This window comes from Eumetopias jubatus, unplaced genomic scaffold (genome assembly GCF_037043125.1).
Source record: "Eumetopias jubatus isolate StellerSeaLion01/CBP00866 unplaced genomic scaffold, mEumJub1_p1.0 scaffold_1, whole genome shotgun sequence".
Classification (NCBI taxonomy): Eukaryota; Metazoa; Chordata; class Mammalia; order Carnivora; family Otariidae; genus Eumetopias; species Eumetopias jubatus.
In genome coordinates this window covers 91,437,297-91,456,756 of record NW_028274807.1, presented here as the reverse complement: position 1 = coordinate 91,456,756, position 19,460 = coordinate 91,437,297, and the positions used below count along the sequence as shown (strand labels likewise).

At 35.4% G+C, this 19,460-nt stretch overlaps 1 protein-coding gene across 1 annotated transcript in view; it reads right to left on the bottom strand.

The window, feature by feature from the left end:
- The window catches only part of SPATA16 (spermatogenesis associated 16), a 197,219-nt gene that overhangs the window by 129,676 nt on the left and 48,083 nt on the right, over window positions 1–19,460 (bottom strand). The window contains exon 2 of the mRNA XM_088019245.1: window positions 17,617–17,762. Within this exon, the coding sequence (XP_087875371.1) occupies window positions 17,617–17,762 (146 nt within the window). The remainder of the gene's footprint in view (window positions 1–17,616; window positions 17,763–19,460) is intronic.

Here is a 19,460-nt window from a genome sequence, read left to right as displayed (position 1 = left end):
TTTTAACACAAATAGGTTTATGTGTTTATCTTTCAAGACAATTTTATTAATTCCTGTGATAATCACAATGAAGAGGCAGGGCTTCAGGTAAAAAGAAGAAAAAAAAGCGGTGATAATGTATGTTAGGAGTCTTGCGATTTAAAAGCTGTGTTGCATCAATATTATACAGTAGACTTGCTAAATATTATTATCCACAAATCACATATGCGGAAAGCAAGGCTTTTTCAAACCAATCAGACAAGTGGTAGGTGAACTTATATTTTATGATTTCAGGGACAATGACCACTACATCCCACTGCTATCTCAGTCTGCATGGAAATCCCTCCAGATTTTAAAGATACTATGATTTTCATTATTTTCAAGCTGAAATGAGATGACAATTAGAATTTTTAGGAGAAAGAAAAATTACCATATTGTCATAAGTTTGCTGGGAGGTGGTTCCTTCATCTATAAAATGGTAGTAAGGAAAACTTGGGAAGTTATTGGAAGAATTAACTGAGAGAGCATATGAAGTACCTAACCATACCTGCTATGTGGTAGATGTTCAGTAAATACTTGTTCTCATTCCTGCTTGAGAGCTATTTCTTATGCGGTCAATTTTACACTGCAGAAAGGTATTCTGGTTGTTCCCTGCAGAATGGGACAGGGAACACTTTGCTCTTCCACAGAAATTAGAATGTTTTATATTCTTTTAGAGTTATGTTTCATGTACTCTTCAGTGGAAGTATCCTTTTTTACAGGTAAATATATTTTTGTGGGGATAAAATAGCAAGAGACATAAAGGTGCTAATGATCCGTACGGTATTTTTAATATGCCTAACTTCTTGAAGAGCCAAAGTGCCTAACTTACAAAAGGTCTAACAAGGTGTCCTTAAGTCATGATTTCCCTTTGTTTTCTTCATACTCATAAACTCATATAAACATACATGCATACATGGTCACACAGACACATACAGATTGTGCTAATTTCATTCAATTGGAAGGAATAACCAGTAATCAAGGGATTATTGAAGGATAGAACTAGGGGGAAACAGATTTTTTAGCTCAAGACTCTCTAAGAGTTGAGAAAAATGAGTATGGATACTGTAATGTCTTTTTTTTTATCTTATGTTAATCACCATACATTACATCATTAGTTTTTGATGTAGTGTTCCATGATTCATTGTTTGCGTATAACACCCACTGCTCTATTCAGTACGTGCCCTCTTTAATACTTACCACCAGGCTAACCCATCCCCCCCCACCCCCCTCCCCTCTAGAACCCTCAGTTTGTTTCTCAGAGTCCATAGTCTCTCATGGTTCGTCTCCCCCTCCGATTTCCCCCCTTTCATTTTTCCCTTCCTACTATCTTCTCCTTTTTTTTTTTTAACATATAATGTGTTACTTGTTTCAGAGGTACAGGTCTGTGATTCAACAGCCTTACACAATTCACAGCGCTCACCATAGCACATACCCTCCCTAATGTCTATCACCCAGCCACCCCATCCCTCCCACCCCCCACCACTCCAGCAACCCTCAGTTTGTTTCCTGAGATTAAGAAGTAACGTTTTTTTGAAATGAATGGCAATGTCTTCAAAACACTTACCCATATGTTTTCTCAAAGCAAGAAACTGTGAGGTACCCAGGGTTATATATATTCATGTAGATCAAACTTCTTTTCTTTTGTGTTCCTGTTATTATCCGTACAAGTAGTATCAACACGGATACTTGGTAGCCTACAGATTTTTTCATATTAAGAAACTGGCACCAGCGATACTCCCATTTGTTTAAGTTCATCTAAGATTGTGAGAATTACTTTGTCTTACCTAAAGCTATTGAACTATTGAATTTAATGGCCAAACTTTATTTATTTATTGCTTGTCAATTTTTGTTTTAATTTTTCCCTAGTTTTATTAAGGATTATTTGACAAAAATTGTATATATTTAAGGTGCAAAATGTGATGGTTTGATAATGCACACATTGTGAAATTACTAATGCATTATTACCTCACATGGTTACTTTTTTGGGGTGGTGGTAGTGAAAACACTTATGAGTTATTCTCATAGCAAAATCCAAGTATACAATACAGTGTTATTAACTATAGTCATCATGCTTTATGTTAGATTCCCAGAACTTATTCATCTTGTAACTGAAAGTTTGTACTCTTTGACCAACATCTCCTCATTTCCCCTACCTCCCAGGCCCTGGCAATCACCATTCTACTCTCTGGTTATATGAAGTTAGACTTTTTTAGATTTCACATATAAGTGAGATCATACAGTATTTTTCTTTCTGTGTGTGGCTTATCTCACTTAGCATAATATTCTCCAGGTTCATTCATGTTGTCACAAATAGCAAGATTTCCTGCATTTTATGGCTGAATTATATTCCACTGGGCATGTGTGTGTGTATACACATTACATTTTCTTTATCCATTCATCCATCAACAGACATTCAGATTGTTTCCATATCTTGAAAATCATGAAAAATGTTGCAATGAACATGGAAATGCAGATATCCTTTCAAGACACTGACTTTATTTCTTTGGATATATAATCAGTAGTGGGATTGCTGGATCATATGGTAGTTCTATTTTTAATTTTTGAGGGCTCTCTATACTGTTTTCTAAAATGGCTATACCAGTTTACATTCCCATCAACAGCGCACAGGGGTTCCCTTTTGTCCATATCCTTGGCAACGATTGTTATCTCTTGTCTTTTTGTTAGTAGCCATCCTAATAGGTATGAGGTGATATTTCATTGTTTTGATATACATTTCCCTGATGATTAGTAATGTTGAGACCTATTCTCTTGGCCATTTGTATGTCTTTTTTGGAAAAACAACTATCTGGGTCTTTTGCCAATATTTTAATCTGTTTTTTTTTTTTTTATATTTTTGCTTTTGACTTGTCAGAGTCCCTTATATATTTTGGATATTAACCCCTTATCAAACATATAGTTTGAAAATATTTTCTACCATTCCATAGGTTGCCTTTTCTTTTTGTTCATTGTTTCCTTTGCTGGGTGGAGCTTTCTGGTGTATGTGTATTATTTCTGTGTTAAGTAGAGGTGTTTAGGTTTTTTGTTTAAGATTTTATTTATTTGAGAGAGCATGAGAGAGCGAGTGCACAAGCAGAGGGGAGGGGCAGAGGGAGAGGGAGAAGCAGGCTCCCCACTGAGCAGGGAGCCTGATGCGGGGCGGGGCGGGGTGGGGCGGGGTGGGGCGGGGGTGGGGTGGGGGGTGGGGCGGGGGTGGGGTGGGGGGTGGGGCAACAGGGATGGGAGGAGACGGGTGCTCGTGGCTCGGGGAGCTAGATCCCAGGACCCGGAGATCATGATCCGAGCAGAAGGCAGACACTTAGCTGGCTAAGCCACCCAAGTGCCCCTGGTGTGGAGCTTTTTAATTTGACATAGTTCCGCTTGTTTACTTTTGCTTTTGTTGCTTATGCTTTCGGTGTCATATCCAAAAAATCAATGCCAAGACCAACGTCAAGGAGCTTTTCCCCTACATTTTCTTCTAGGACTTTTATGCTTTCAGACCTTATTTTTAAGTCTTTAATCCATTTTGAGTTGGTTTTCGTAAATGGTATAAGGGTCTAATTTCATTCTTTTGCATGTGGATATCCAGTTTTCTCAGCATCATTTATTGACGAGACTGTCCTCTCCCCGTTGTATATTCTTGGCATCCTTGTCAGAGATTCACTTTTCATATATGTGTGGGTTCATTTCTGGGCTGTCTGTCTGCTCTGTTCTATTGATCTATGTGTCTGTTTATATGCCAATATCATTTCTTTGTTAACTTTGTAATATAATTTGAAATCAGGAAATGCAATGCCTCCAGCTTTGTTCTTTCTCAAGATTTCTCTGGCTAGTTAGGGTTTTCTGTGATTCCATATGAATTTTAGGATTTCTTTTCCTACTTCTGTGAAAAATGCCATTGGAGTTTTCATAGTGATTGCACTAAAACTACAGATTGCTTTGGGTAGTATGAATATTTTAACAATATTAATTCTTCTAATCCATGAATGCAAGATATTTTTTCATTTATTTGTATCTTTTATCTTTCATTAATATCTTACACTTTTTAGTGTACAGGTCATTCATCTTCTTGATTAAATTTATGCCTAAGTAATATTTTATTATATTTGATGCTATTATAAATAGGACTGTTTTCTTAATGTATTTTTCAGATAATTTATTGTTAGCATATAAAGATGCAAATGATTCTTGTATGTTGATTTTGTTTTCTACAACTTTACCTAATTTATTTATTAGTTCTAATAGTTTCTTGATGGAATCTCTAGGGTTTCTCTACATAAGATCACACCATCTGCAAATAGAGACAATTTAACTTCTTCCTTTCCCATTTGAATGCCTTTAATTTATCTTTCTTGCCTAATTGCTCTGGCTAGGGCTTCCAGTATTATGTTGAATATGAGTGGTGAGAGTGAGCATCGCGGTCTTGTTCCTGGTCTTAGAGGAAAAGCTTTCAGCTTTTCACCATTGAATATGATGTTAGCTGTGGGCTTGTCATATATGGCCTTGATTATATTGAGGTCACATTTCTTCTTTACCTAATTTGTTGAGAGGTATTTTTTTTTTTTTATCATCAGGCTTTTGAATTTTGCCAATGCTTTTTCTGCATCTATTCAGATAATCATATGATTTTTATCTTATTTTGTTAAGGTGATGTATTACGTTTTTTCGTTTGCATATGTTGAAACATCCTTGCATCTCAGGAATATATCCCACTTAATCACCATGCACGATCTTTTTAATATGCTGTAGAATTAAGTTTATTAGTATTTTGCTGAGGATTTTTTTGTCAATGTTCATCAAGGATATTGGAATGTAATTTTCACTTCTTGTAGTGTTACTTCTTGTAGTGTTCTTATTTGGCTTTGGTATCAGAATAATGTTGGCCTTGTAAAATTAGTTTGGAAGTATTTTATTCTCTTCTATTTCTTGGAAGAGTTTGAGGACTGGATAGAGTTAATTCTTTTAAAGTTTGGTGTAATTCACCAGTGAAGCCATCTGGTCCTGGCCTTTTTTTTGATAAGAGGCTTTTGATTGTTGCTTCAATTTCCACACTTATAGGTCTGTTCAGATTTTCTACTTCTTAATAATTCTGTCTTGGCAGATTGTACATTTTTTATGAATTTGTTCAAGTCTTCTGGGTTATTGAATTTTTGGTGTACAATTGTTCATGGTATTCTTTTATAATCCTTTGTATTTCTGTGGTATAAGCTGTAGTGTCTTCTCTTTCATTTATAATTTTATTTGAGTCCTCTCTTCTTTTCTTAGTCTATCTAAAGTTTGCTAATATTGTTTATCTTTTCAAAACACCAACTCCTAATTTTGTTGATTTTTTCTATTGTTTTTCTAGTCTACAATTCATTTATTTTTGTTCTAATCTTTATTCTTTCCTTTTTTCTACTAACTCTAGGTTTAGTTTGTTTTTCTTTTTCAAATTCCTTGAGGTATAAAGTTAAGTTGTTTATTTAACATCTTCCTTTTTTTCTTAATGTAGGCGTTTATCTCTATAATCTTCCCTCTTAGAACTGCTTTTGTTGGATCCCATAAGTTTTGGTATGTTGTGTTCTCATCTTTGTTTGTCTCAAGATACCTGACTTTTTCTTTGACCCATTGGATTTTCAGGAGTATGTTGTTTAATTTGCATGTATTTGTAAATTTCCTAATATTCCTCCTTTTATTATTTCTAGTTTTATACCATTGTGGTCAGAAAAGATATTTGGCATGGTTTCAATCTTTTCAAATTTGTTAAGACTTACTTTGTGGCTCTATTTATGATCCTGGAAAATGTTCCATGTGGACTTGGAAAGGATGTGCATTCTGGTACTTTTGGATGGAATATTCTGTATATATACATATATTTTTTTTATTTAGCTACTGCTGCTCTGCCTTAGCTGGGGTATAGCCAGAGGGCCCCTGCATATATTTGTTAGGTCCATTTGTCTGTAGTGTTATTCAAGTCTGTTTTTCCTTATTGATTTTCTGCCTGGATGATTTATCCATTTATTGAGAGAGGGGTATCAAAGTCCCCTATTATTATTGTATATCTGTCTATTCCTTCCTTCAGTTCTGTTAATATTTGCTTTCAATATTTACATGCTCCAATGTTGGCTCCTATAGGTTTTCCAGGCTGATGGGACTACCTCTGGAATTGGAGCTGACATAAGTTGGAGCCAGGTCACTTGGCTGTTGCTGCATCCATACTGGGATCTGCAGTTGGTGGGCCTGTTCGAGGGACCTAGGTGGGGGTGGATTACATCTGGTTCCTGCCTCTAGGACCTTGCTTAGTACAGCTGAGGCTGGGACAAGGGTCTACTTCAGGGTCTGCAAATGGGTCTTCAGACAGTGCCTGTTACCAGGTATGTGGATAGATCTTGCTCCTCCCAGGTCCCTGGGAGGGCTCCTGCTGGGTCACTAGGTGGGTCTTTGTGCAGGCAGGCTGGCTCCAGACTTTTGGTGGCAGGAGCTGGAAATAAGTCCCAGGGTTCCTTCAGAGTTCATAGCCTGGACTGAGGTCTATTGTTTTGGCTCTGGAGGCATGACTTGTCATGTCTCCCACCAGATTCTTGGATGGACTTGTAGGGACTGTGATGAAGAGGGACTGAAGCTGGGTTCAAGTCACTTCGCTGGGCCCGTTACCTGAGGCACAGGCAGGCATGACTTCTCCTAAGTCCCTTGGTGTGCTAGTGGCAGGATCAAGGGATCAGAGCTGTTTCCAAGTCTGTACCTGGAATCACTATAAGGTGAGTCATCCTCCTTGGTGTGGGCCTGCCTTATCAAGACAGTTCCTGGTCTTTTGCCCCACCAGGGTACACAATCTCCTACCTAGATCCCAAAGCTCCTGCAAAGGCACTTCTCTCTGTGGATGGCTGATAAATTATTGTTGTTGAAAGGGGATACAAACTGGGAAACTTCAGTTCTGCTATCTTGCTGATGTCACTCTTGGCCAAATTTTGAATGTTCAATTATGGTAAAGAAGAAAGTGCTATATTTAAAATATCTCATTTCATGAAATCTGTAAGAAATTTGCAAAATTTCTGTTTCTTCTACTATGAGTAAGTTCATTTTAAAATTCTTGGGTGCCTGGGTGGCTCAGTCGGTTGAGTGTCTGCCTTCAGCTCAGGTCGTGATCCCAAGGTTCTGGGATAGAATCCCGTGTCGGGCTCCCTGCTCCGTGGGGAGCCTGCTTCTCCCTCTGCCTCTCTCTCTCATTCTGTCTCTCATGAATAAATAAATAAAATCTTAAAAAAAAATAAAATTCTTGAATATCTGTAATGCTTTTTTTTAAAGTTTTTATTTAAATTCCAGTTACCATACAATGTGATATCAGTTTCAAGTTATTCAACACTTCCATATAATACATGGTGCTCATCACAAAAAATGCACTCTGTAATCCCCATCACCTATTTAACCCATCTAATCCCCATCACCTATTTAACCCATCCTTCCATTCAGCTCCCCTCTGATAACCCTGAGAACCCCTTTGAGAATAAACTGATGGTTTGCCTCTCTCGCTCTTTTTCCCCCCTTTGTTTGTCTTGTTTCTTAAATTCCACAAATGAGTGAAATCATGTGGTATTTGTCTTCTCTGACTGACTTTTTCTTTTACAGTTATACTCTTTAGCTCGTCCACATTGTTGAAAATGGCAAGATTTCATTCATTTTTATGGGTGAGGAATAATCTATTGTATATACAATCTTGGTGTGTGTGTCTATATATATATATGTGAAATTTGTTCATATATATATATACATATATTAAATTATATATATAATTATGAAAACAGCCTAAGTGTCCATATATATAATATATACATATTTTATGTGTGTGTGTATACATACATATATATATATATATACACATATATATATATATATATATATACTCTTTTTTATCCTTTTATCAGTTGATGGACCTTGGGCTGTTTTCATAATTTGGCTATTGTAGATAATGCTGCTATAAACATTGGGGTGCATGTATCCCTTTTTCATTCTTTTATGGCTGATATTATGATATATATATACATATGTATATGTAGATGGTATATGTGTATACAGGTATATATATGTATACCACTTCTTTATCCATTCATCAATAGATGGACACTTGGGCTGTTTCCATAATTTGGCTCTTGCAGATAATGCTTCTGTAAACATGGGGTGCATGTATCTCTTTGAATTAGTATTTTTGTATTCTTTGTGTAAATACCTAGTAGTGTGATTGCTGGATCATAGGGTAGTTCTATTTTTAATTTTTTGAGGAAACTCCATTCCGTTTTTCATGGTGGTTTTACCAGCTTGCATTCCCACCATCAGTGCAAGAAGGTTCCCTTTCCTCCACATCCTCACCAACACCTGTTGTTTCTTATGTTGCTTTTAGCCATTCTGACAGGTGTGAGGTGATATCACATTGTAATTTTGATTTGCATTTCCCTGATGGTGAGTGATGTTGAGCATCTTTCCATGTGTCTGTTGGCCATCTGGATGTCTTCTTTGGAAAAATGTCCATTTATGTCTTCTGCCCATTTTTAAATTGGATTATTCATTTTTTGGGTGTTGAGTTTTATAAGTCCTTTATATATATATATCCAAAATATATACTAACCCTTTATTGGATATGTTATTTGCAAATATCTTCTCCCATTCCACAAGTTGCCTTTTAGTTTTGTTGATTGTTTCCTTTGCTGTGGATAAGTTTTTTTTATCTTGATAAAGTCCCAATAGTTTATTTTTGCTCTTTCTCCTTTGCATCAGGAGATATACCTAGAAAGAAGTTGCTATGGCCAATTTCAAAGAGGTTACTGCCCATGTTCTCCTCTAGGATTTCTATGGTTCCAGGTCTCACATTTACGTCTTTAATCCATTCTGAATTTATTTTTGCATATGGTGTAAGAAGTGGTGCAGTTTCATTCTTTTACATGTTGCTGTCCAGTTTTCCCAACACCATTTGTTGAAGAGACAGTCTGCTTTCCACTGGATATTCTTTCCTGCTTTGTTGAAGATTAATTGACCAGATAGTTGTGGGCTTATTTCTGCATTTTCCATTCTGTTCCATTGTTCTATGTATCTCTTTTTGTGCAAGTACCATACTGTTTTGATCGCTATAGCTTTGTAATATAACCTGAAGTCCGAAATTTTGATGCCTCAAGCTTTGTTTCCCTACCCCCCCCAAGGTTGCTTTGGCTATTTGGGGTCTTTTGTGGTTTCATACAAATTTTAGGATTGTTTGATCTAGTTCTGCGAAGTTCTAGTTCTAGATTATGCTGTTCATATTTTGATAAGGATTGTCTTAAATGTGTAGATTGTTTTGGGTAGTATAGACATTTTAACAATATTTGTTCTTTCAATCCACAAGCATGGAATGCCTTTCAATTTCTTTGTGTAATCTTCAATTTCTTTCATCATTGTTTTATAATTTTCAGAGTACAGGTCTTTCACCTCTTTGGTTAGGTTTATTCCTAGATATCTTATTGTTTTTGGTGCAATTATAAATGGATGGTTTTATCCATTCTGACACCTATCTCTTTTGATCAGAGTGTTTAGCTTATTTACATTCAAAGTAATTATTGATAGATATGTATTTAGAGCCGTCTTATTACTTGTTTTGTCATTGTTTCTGGAGGTTTCTCTGATCCTTTCTTGTTTTTGTCACTTTTGGTCTCTCCCGTGCACTCAGTCCCCTTTATTATTTCTTGCAGGGCTGGTTTAGTGGTCACGAACTCCTTTAGTTTTTGCTTGTCTAGGAAACTCTTAGTCTCTCCTATTCTGAATGATAGCTTTGCTGGATAGAATATTCTTGGCTGTAGATTTTTCCCATTCATCACTTTGAATATATCATGCCACTCTCTTCTGGCTTGCCGAGTTTTTGTTGAGAAATATCCAGCTAGCCTTATGGGTTTTCCCTTGTAAGTTAAGGACTTCTTTTGTCTTGCTGCTTTTAAGATATTTCTTTTTTTTTTTTTAGATTTATTTATTTATTTTGAGAGAGTGAGAATGAGAGAGAGAAAAAGAGAGAGAGTACATGAGATGGGGGAGGGTTGGAGGGAGTAGCAGGCTCCTTGCCGAGCAGGGAGCCCGATGCGGGACTCGATCCCGGACTCCAGGATCATGACCTGAGCCGAAGGCAGTTGCTTAACCACCTGAGCCACCCAGGCGCCCTTAAGATATTTCTTTTATCATTATACTTTGCAAGCTTAATTGCAATTGGTGTTGGCCTGCTTCTGTTGATTCTGGTGGGAGTTCTTTTGCCTCCTGGACCTGGATATCTGTTTCCTTCCCCAGATTAGGAAAGTTTTCTGTTATTATTTCTTTTTTTCTTTAAAGATTTTATTTATTTATTTATTTGAGAGAGAGAATGAGATAGAGAGAGCATGAGAGAGGGGAGGGTTAGAGGGAGAAGCAGACTCGCTGCCGAGCAGGGAGCCCGATGTGGGGCTTTAAGCCCCACTGGTTGTTAGAGCTTATGAAATTCAGTCCCTCTCATTTTTCAAGCCAATGGCTTTGGGGAAACATTCTCCTAGTGTGTTCCCCTGTGTGCTCCTCTCTCTCTTGCCCTTCTCTGTGATCATGGCTCCCTCCCCTCCACAGCACCCATGATTTGTTTCTCCTTTAAACCATGTCTCCGCACTTCCTACCTTCTTCGATGTGGCTTCTTTTCTCCCTTTAGTTGCAGAGTTTGTTCTGTCAGTCTTCAGGTCAATTTCTGGGGTATTTAGGATGATGTGATAGTTATCTAGCTGTGTTCATATAAGGAGACAAGCCTGGGGTCCTCCCACTCCACTACCATCTTTCTCTGTCTCCAAATGTCTGTAATGCTTTAAGCTTATATCACCACTGAGCATTTTAATTATCCTCAAAGTTGATATGACAACTTAAGAGTTGTATTTTCATAGAAGCTTTCAAATTATCTACTTTATTGAGTTTCTGATGGGTTCAAAAGGTATCTTAAAAATAAGTCTCATAGATGCATATATAGAGTTTATTGGTATTAATAAATACCATCAAAAATAATCTGCATTTGTTATTGGTGGTGGAACTGAAATAAAATACAAATTTGACATATTTTAGATTCAGGAAGGACTTTAAGCAGTTTACTTAGATTTAAAGATGAGAAAACTGATGCAAAGAGAAGTTAAATTTCTTTTTTTTTAAGATTTTATTTATTTGAGAGATAGAATGAGATAGAGAGAGAGCATGAGAGGGGGGAGGGTCAGAGGGAGAAGCAGACTCCCCGCTGAGCAGGGAGCCCGATGTGGGACTCGATGCTGGGACTCCAGGATCATGACCTGAGCCGAAGGCAGTCGCTTAACCAACTGAGCCACCCAGGTGCCCGAGAAGTTAAATTTCTTGTGGAAGTCAAAGCTAGTAAGTGATAAAGCAGAGATCCAAATAACTTCTCTTTGCATCAGTTATTTTATTTTCTTATATTTTGACCCATGTGTCATTTAAATGTTTAATTTCCAAGTATTTGGAGAGATTTTCTAGATATCTTATTATTAATCATTTCTGATATAATTCCATTAACCATATTCCATTGTGGTTAGGGAACAAACCCTGTCAGATTTCACATTTTCAGAATTTTATTGAGTTTTATTTTTATCTCTGGTAATACTCTTTATGTTCTGCCTTGTCTGATATTAACATACCTGAGCCTGACATAAAAATAAGTTTTTATGTTTATTGTATAGTACATCATTTTTCTTCCTTTTAATCTCGATCTATATCTTTTTGTAAATAGCATATAGTTGAATGTTGTGATTTAATCCAGATTGGCAATATTTGCCTTTTAATTGGAATGTTTAGTCAATGTACATTTAATGTCATTATTAATAGAGTTTAGTTCAACTCTACCATCTTGCTATTATCTTCCAGTGTTCCATTCATTATTTGTTCCTCTCTTTCACCTTTCTGACTTATTTTTAGTTAAGTAAATCTTTAGTATATAATTTTAACTTCACTATTGTACTTTTTCTATCTTTTAAGGTTTACTCTGGGATTATAATATGCATTCTCAATTTAACACAGACTAGTTACAGTTAATATTGTACTATCTCATGTAAAAATATTAGTAGTAAAATTCCATTTGTGCTCCCTCCCACAGACCTTGTGGTATTGTAGTCAAATATTTCACATCAAAATATGTAAACTTATTATTTATAATTTATCTTTCATCAGTTAAAGTTATCCCATTGTATTTTGGCCTCCATTATTTCTTTTTTTTAAAGATTTTGTTTATTTATTTGAGAGAGAGAGACAGAGAGATAGAGAGCACAAGCAGGGGGAGGGGTAGAGGGCGAAGGAGAAGTAGGTTCCCTGTGGAGCAGGGAGCCCAATGGGGGGGCTTGATCCCAGGACCCTGGGATTATGACCTGAGCTCAAGGCAGATGCTTAACCAACTGAGCTCCTCAGGCACCCCAGCCTCCATTATTTCTGATTAAAAGTCACCTGTTATTTATATCATTGTTCCCTGTATGTAATGTATTGTTTTCCTTTGGCTGCTTTTAATATTTCCCTTCCTGTTGGGTTTTCAAGAGTTTGATTATGATGTTCCTAGATGTAGTTCTTTTTGTTTTTATCCTAGTTGGGGCTAACTGGATATCCCTTTTTTTTAATCAAATTTGGAAAATTTTCAGTAATTATTTTAATGTCCTATTCTCTCTTTCCTTTCCCTTTGAGACTTCAATTACATGTATGTTAGATTTCCTGCTACTGTCCCTGACGACAGGTCACTGCAGTTGGTTAATTTTTTGAAATCTCTCTTCTTTCCATTCTCACATTGGGTAATTTCTATAAATTCATCTTCAATCTTTAACAGTCTCCATACTAATGTTAAGGTCAACCAGTACATTTCAAAATTTCAGATATTTTATTAATCTATACTAAAATCTCTATTTGGTTCTTTTCTTAGTTTCTGTTTTTCTGTTGAGATTCTCATCTCTTCAGTTATTATTACTATCTTTATTTCAAGGGCCTTGGACCTATTTTTCATAGCTTCTTGAAAATCTTTCTCTACCAATTCCAACATATGAGTCACCTTGGTGTCTGTTTCTATGGCTTGTTTACTTTCTTAAGTATGAGTCTTATTTACCTATTTCTCTGCAGGTGTATTAATTTTTAATTTTATGCCAGACATTTTGGTTGAAACTTTGTAAGGAATCAGGATTATGACATCATCCCTGTGAACTTGTTGATTTTTTTTGTTTGTTTGTTTTTCCTATCAAACAAATAGTGTATACTCTTGTTCTTGTCATGCTTGGCTTTAGTCTTTGTTAGGGCAGATCTCTTTTGGTTTAATCCTAAGGAGTGGCCCTTTCTAGAGGTCATGGTCCTTACTCCTGAAGCATGGCCTTTCTGGGGTCTCAACTGAATGCCTGAGGTACTCAGTGAGGTCTTTTCAGACTGTCACTCCAACCCGTTCCATCACTGTAGGTCCTCTTATATTTCCACTTAGCACTTAGTCCTGTAGCAGGCAATCTCTGCTACATAGAGTCTCACTCCTCACATTGGACAAGAACCTATAGTATATCCTCATGCAGATTTCTGCCCCCATCTCCTCATACAGCCACCTCTTCTTTGGCCATTTACCCTATAAATTACAGCTTATTTTTCAGCTTAGTGTTCTAATTTCTGCCTCCTCAGCTCAGTGAGACTGCAATTTAACTTGATATCCATCTCCCTGAAGTAGGGCAGGAAAATAACCCCAGCAAAAAACTGAGAAAATTGTGGGGCTCACCATATGTATTTCCCTTCTTTCAGGGATCATGGTTCTGCTGTGACCTTTATCCAATACCTGAAAATAGTTGCCTCATATATTTTGTCCAGTTTTATTTGTTTACAGTAGAAAGACAGGTCTAATACCAGTAACTCTGTCATAGGTAGAATGAAAAATTCATGGATTTAGATTTAATTTTCACAAAACTTTGTGAAATAATATTTCTGAAGTAGGTACTATAATTATAACCCAATATTATAGAGAGTTAAACTCAGGCTAACTAATGAGTGGGGAGTCAGAATTTAATCCTAGACAGTCAGATTCCAGACTCTGCTCTGATTTAATATACTATACTGCCTCTGCAACATGAAATTATGTTTATTTCCTTCATAGCATTTATCACATTCTTTTTTCTCATGTATTTATTAATATTTATTTGTTTTTTACAATTTGACATTTCTCGTAATGTGTATAATACATTTCCTGTTTACAACTGCTTCCCCACTGCATAGCACAGGGTTTTGGTAGGCATTCAATAAATATTTGTGGAATGAATGAAGGAATGAATGAATGTAGATGCCACCATTCTAAAACAATTTTGAAAATAGGATGTTTTCTATATATCTGATATTTTAGATTTCATTTTGCCTTCTACCTTGTGGCATCAAAATTCTGCAACAAAAACAAACAAGAAGCTACAGATGAGGAACATGCAAAAAAGTGATATGCACCATTAAAATCTTTACAATTATATACATCAAAATATAATTATAAGATAGAAAAAGAGATAGCAGGATTTCTATTCTTGATAAGATAGCAGTAATTAGAAATCTATCTCAGGAATATTCAAAACATTTCCTAATAAACAATGGCACTAGTCTGATGAGGTAAGCAAGGATGTGTTTGACTGGTGAATCTAGGCATAGCTTTTGGTTGAAGTAAAAGCAAAAAAAAAAAACCAAAAACAAACCATGATATGCATATCTGCCACTTTGAACATGTTATTAGGAAAACAATTGTTAATAGTTGTTTCTAGAGCCTTTATATCACTTATTATTATATTTTAAATAACAATACACACCTGATTAATTTCAAAATGTATCTTTGTTGAACTTCAAACCATAAAGTTATGGCTCTTGTAGTCTTGTATATGACATAACAATATGCACTTATTTTTATCAGAAGCAAAACTATAGATGATTTTTAAGCTAATTTTTGGGCTAACAAATCTCCTAAAGATATGCAGCAGACTTCACATTTACATAAAATTAAAGAAAGAATGCTTAGCAAATGCATATAAATGCAAAAAAGGAATATTTTAATTTTGATTCATGATTAGTAGCAACCATCAACACAAAGTGGTAATAATACAAAAGCAAAATTCTGCATTCATTGTATACCTAATGGTTGTAAGCTATTTATAGATTGAGAATTCTGATTAATTAATTAATTTTGAGAAACATACTTATTGATTATATATCAGACTGTGTTTTAAAATCTGAGATCTCTAAAAACACTTTAATATTAGAATCCTATGCACTGACTTCTGCAATATGACAAGCCCAAGAAAATGATTTATCTCACTTGGTGCATTATTAATTGTATGAATTGACTGTTTAACCTCTATTGATTTTCATTTCTTACTTAATGTTCAACTTAGAAACAGAAGCAAAAGTTATTTTACAATAGGAAAAAAAGATGAAAGTTAATCCAAGTGTAATATGTAAGATCATTTTGCTATTCACCATTATATATCCTCCTCTCAGCAATTTTCAAGTATTGAAAGAGCGCTCTTAGTTTTAAAACAAGAGTTGCTAAATCTAAATCATGAACCTATTGAAGTTTATCTTGGCATTCTTAGGACCAGTAGCATTTTATTGTTTCTTATATTTGGATTGCAGTGGAATTTTTTACTTATGTTCATAATTATTTTTATAACACTGAATTGAATTTTGACATGACCATACAATTTGGAATTCTTTTATTATTAAAAATGATTTAAAAGTCCATCAAACCATTCTGATATCCCAGGAGATCTTTTCCTTAAAATGTAGGCCATGTTGGTGATCCTTTTTATGTGTGGTGAAAATCATGGAGAAGGTGATAAATAATTACTTTCAGTGCATCTCAATTTATTATTATTTACATATGCCTATACATTTTCTGGGTCAGTTCAAATTTAAAATATTTTTCCTCTTGTGATCACAAGTCGCCCAAGTAGCCCAGAAATTCCAGTATTTTGATATACTGAAATATATGTTATATTTCTAATATTGGTCCTTTTAAGTGGAAATGGACAAAAATTATTTGACAGACTGTATGTCTTAATACTGGGTTTGGAAACTATGGCTGCATAAAATGTTTCCAGAAAGTATAGGTTTGATTTTTTTTTTTTTTTTTTTTTTGGTGTCAAAGAGACTCTGCCTTTAGGTTCTGTAGTTTACTTAAGCAGAAAAATTTCTTTCAAGAAGGTTATCTTATGAATTTCAAAGTGATTTTGTTGTCTGCAGGTCCCTGATGGCAAGCTTTAGCCTACAAACTCAAGGTTTCCTTATGAATGTGGAGAATCTTGGGTAGATCTTTTATATCCTCATGGATGTGAAGCTGTAAATGTTTACCATGTTGGCAGATCTCCCGCTCATGAGGTGGGTTTTAGTATAACTGATAGCTATGTTTCCTAGTGGTTATTAACAAGGCAGGCATTATGTTTTCATGTTTATATTAGTTTTGTTATTTGTATCCAAAGGAAGTACAGGATGTCTGAGATCAGAGAATAAACAAGACAGAAAGTTCTAGGTAAATTGTTCAAAGTTAGGCAGGGAGGGGAGGAGGCATCATAATTCTAAGGAAAAAGTTATTTGAAAGGTATAACATAATCACTTTATCTTTGCTGTAGATTAAACTGAATATTACCCACGGTAAGAGCAAGGCCTTTAGGAAACAGGACATATGAGAGGTATATGTTTATAGAAGAAAAAGAGGTCTGTGACACTACATTAAAAACTAATGATGTAATGTATGGTGATTAACATAACATAAAAATAATTTAAAAAGTAAGTAATAAACAAAACAAAAACAAAGCCCCCCTGCCCCCCCAAAAAAGAGAGAAAAAGAGGTCTAGGTAAGCTTGGGGATTCTAGGAAGCCGCAAGATAACATAATGATACAGACTTCTGAAGAAGGATAGAAATATGAAAAAGAAATCCTTACGGACAATGGTAAGTGTTTTGCACCTTTGGACAGCTGTCACACCTACCCTTGCATAGCATCCCGTGACTCAGCTATCCTATCACCAAATAAGCCATGAACATCAAGTCTCTGCCTGTGTTTTACAGTCCAAATTTCCTTCTGCCATTCTCCAGATCGTGTGCAGTTTTTTTTTTTTAAGATTTTATTTATTTATTTGAGAGAGAGAGAATGAGAGATAGAGAGCACGAGAGGGAAGAGGGTCAGAGGGAGGAGCAGACTCCCTGCCGAGCAGGGAGCCCGATGCGGGACTCCGGGATCATGACCTGAGCCGAAGGCAGTCGCTTAACCAACTGAGCCACCCAGGCGCCCCGATCGTGTGCAGTTTTGAAAATCTTCTCATCCCTTACTTACCTTATTCACTCTCTCCTCTCTTACTGTAATAATTTGCTACTCCAGTTATCTGCCTTTTTATCTTACCCTGCATTATGAGTAATTGTTTATGTGTCTGTTCTTTCCATTAGGTTTTGAGAAGCCCTTTGTGCTCCCAGTGATTGTCTAGCTTAACATAAATCAAGTAGTAAAGAAATATTTTTTTTTGTTTTGCCTTTAAATTTAAATGAAATGGAAGTTGATTATACAAGCTCACATAGTGCCCTCTGCTTGTATGAACAGTATTTACTTGCAGTTATTAATACTTCATTTTACCTGTGTGCATGATTCAGGGCAAGGTCGGGTTTCCTCATGCGTAGATAGCATGTAACAAGCTTTGTCTCGATGAAACTTGCCACACTTGCTATATCTTCAGCAGATGCTTCAAATGGTTTTCCCAGAGCTGCCCCTTTGCTGCAAAGCTTAAAAAAATAATACTTTAAATTTCCTAATAATCTTGGCAGGTAATTGATCTTTTATATAAGCAAAACATGTACATGTATGCATACTTTTTCCAAACTACAATGTAAACATTAATATTTTGATTATAAATTAAATAAGTTGTTCCTGTTCACTATTATGTGACTATCATATAAAATAAGTAACACATTTTACTGTAAAATGCTTCCTGTAAAATATTTTAAAAGCATGATATATTTTAAGGGGGTGCCATTTGCTAAGAATGTCTAGCATACAATAAGCAAAGATATTAACAGAAAACCAGGTATAAATCATATTAAATACCAGTGCTTTTATGAAAACCCAGCTGAGCAATGATCTAGCACACTATCAAGCTTGATTTAATATAATAAGGGGTATCAGAAGTAAACTCCTAGGAACCATTAACATGATCGGTGATTAATTTGAGTCTGAATCACATTCTCTAAGATGTTATTGAAAGAATAGAAGTGAAAATTTATTAGAATTTATTGGCAGAGGCCACAGTATCTGAAAAACATGGCAAGAATGTGGAATTCTTAATAAAAATTCCAGGAAGTCAATGGTTTCTGGGCACCATAGATAAACTGTAGATGAAGAAGGTAATTAATTTTTTAGGAGAACCCCAAACATTAAGAAGTGTCAATAATATGACAAGGGTAGATCGGCATTTTATTTTCCCTGAAGTTTTCTACCGTTCTTGGAATTAAGGCTGATGGGGAAGATGAAACCCCGCTTTCTGTTTAGTGACCTTATTCAGAATATCTACATTTTTGCACTTTCTATCTCCATCTGACTATATACTGGAGAAAATTTTCTCACTGGGGATAGTAATATTTGGAATTAATACCTATTTATATATACCTTAATGTAAAATTTCTTGTAATCTAAACACTGTTTAAATGATATAGTTTAAACTAATTTTTCTTTTATAGATTAAATTGAGATTAGCTTGCTATTTACATTAACATTGTTGTCAATTATTTTTTAAAGTGAAATTAATTTGAGAATGACTATATTCTGTTCTAAAATGTATTTCTCTTCTTAATTTTATACAAAAGCTGTAAGCTAAAATAAAATCTAGAATCTAGATGTTCAATATCATAGTTTGAATTGGTAGTTACATGATACTATTATTTTTTGCTTGGATATCCTGTCAATTGTGAGAATTTATATCATTTAAAAGTCTTTCCCAATTTGATAGGTGAAAAATGTTGCTTCATTTATTTGGTCAATAAATATTTATTGAACCTAATACTAATTGCCAGACAAAAATCACTGCCTTTACATTTTAATTTGCATTAGATAGATCTTTTTAAAATGAATTTTGGCTAGGTTTAGCTCTGTGTAAATTCCTGTTTTTTATTCCTTGCCTATTTCCATTGACATGCTAATTTCTTATTAATTTAAGAGCTCTTTACACATATAAGCTATTATCCCTTTTCTTCTTCTTCTTTTTTTTAAAGATTTTATATATTTATTTGTAAGAGAGAGAGAGAGAGCACAAGCAGGGGGAGCGGCAGGCAGAGGGAGAGGGAGAAACAAGCTCCCCGCTGAGCAAGGAGCCCAATGCGGGACTCGATCCCAGGACCCTGGGATCATGACCTGAGCTGAAGGCAGATGCTTAGCTGATTGAGCCACCCAGATGTCCCTATTATCCCTTTTCCGGTAATAACTATATA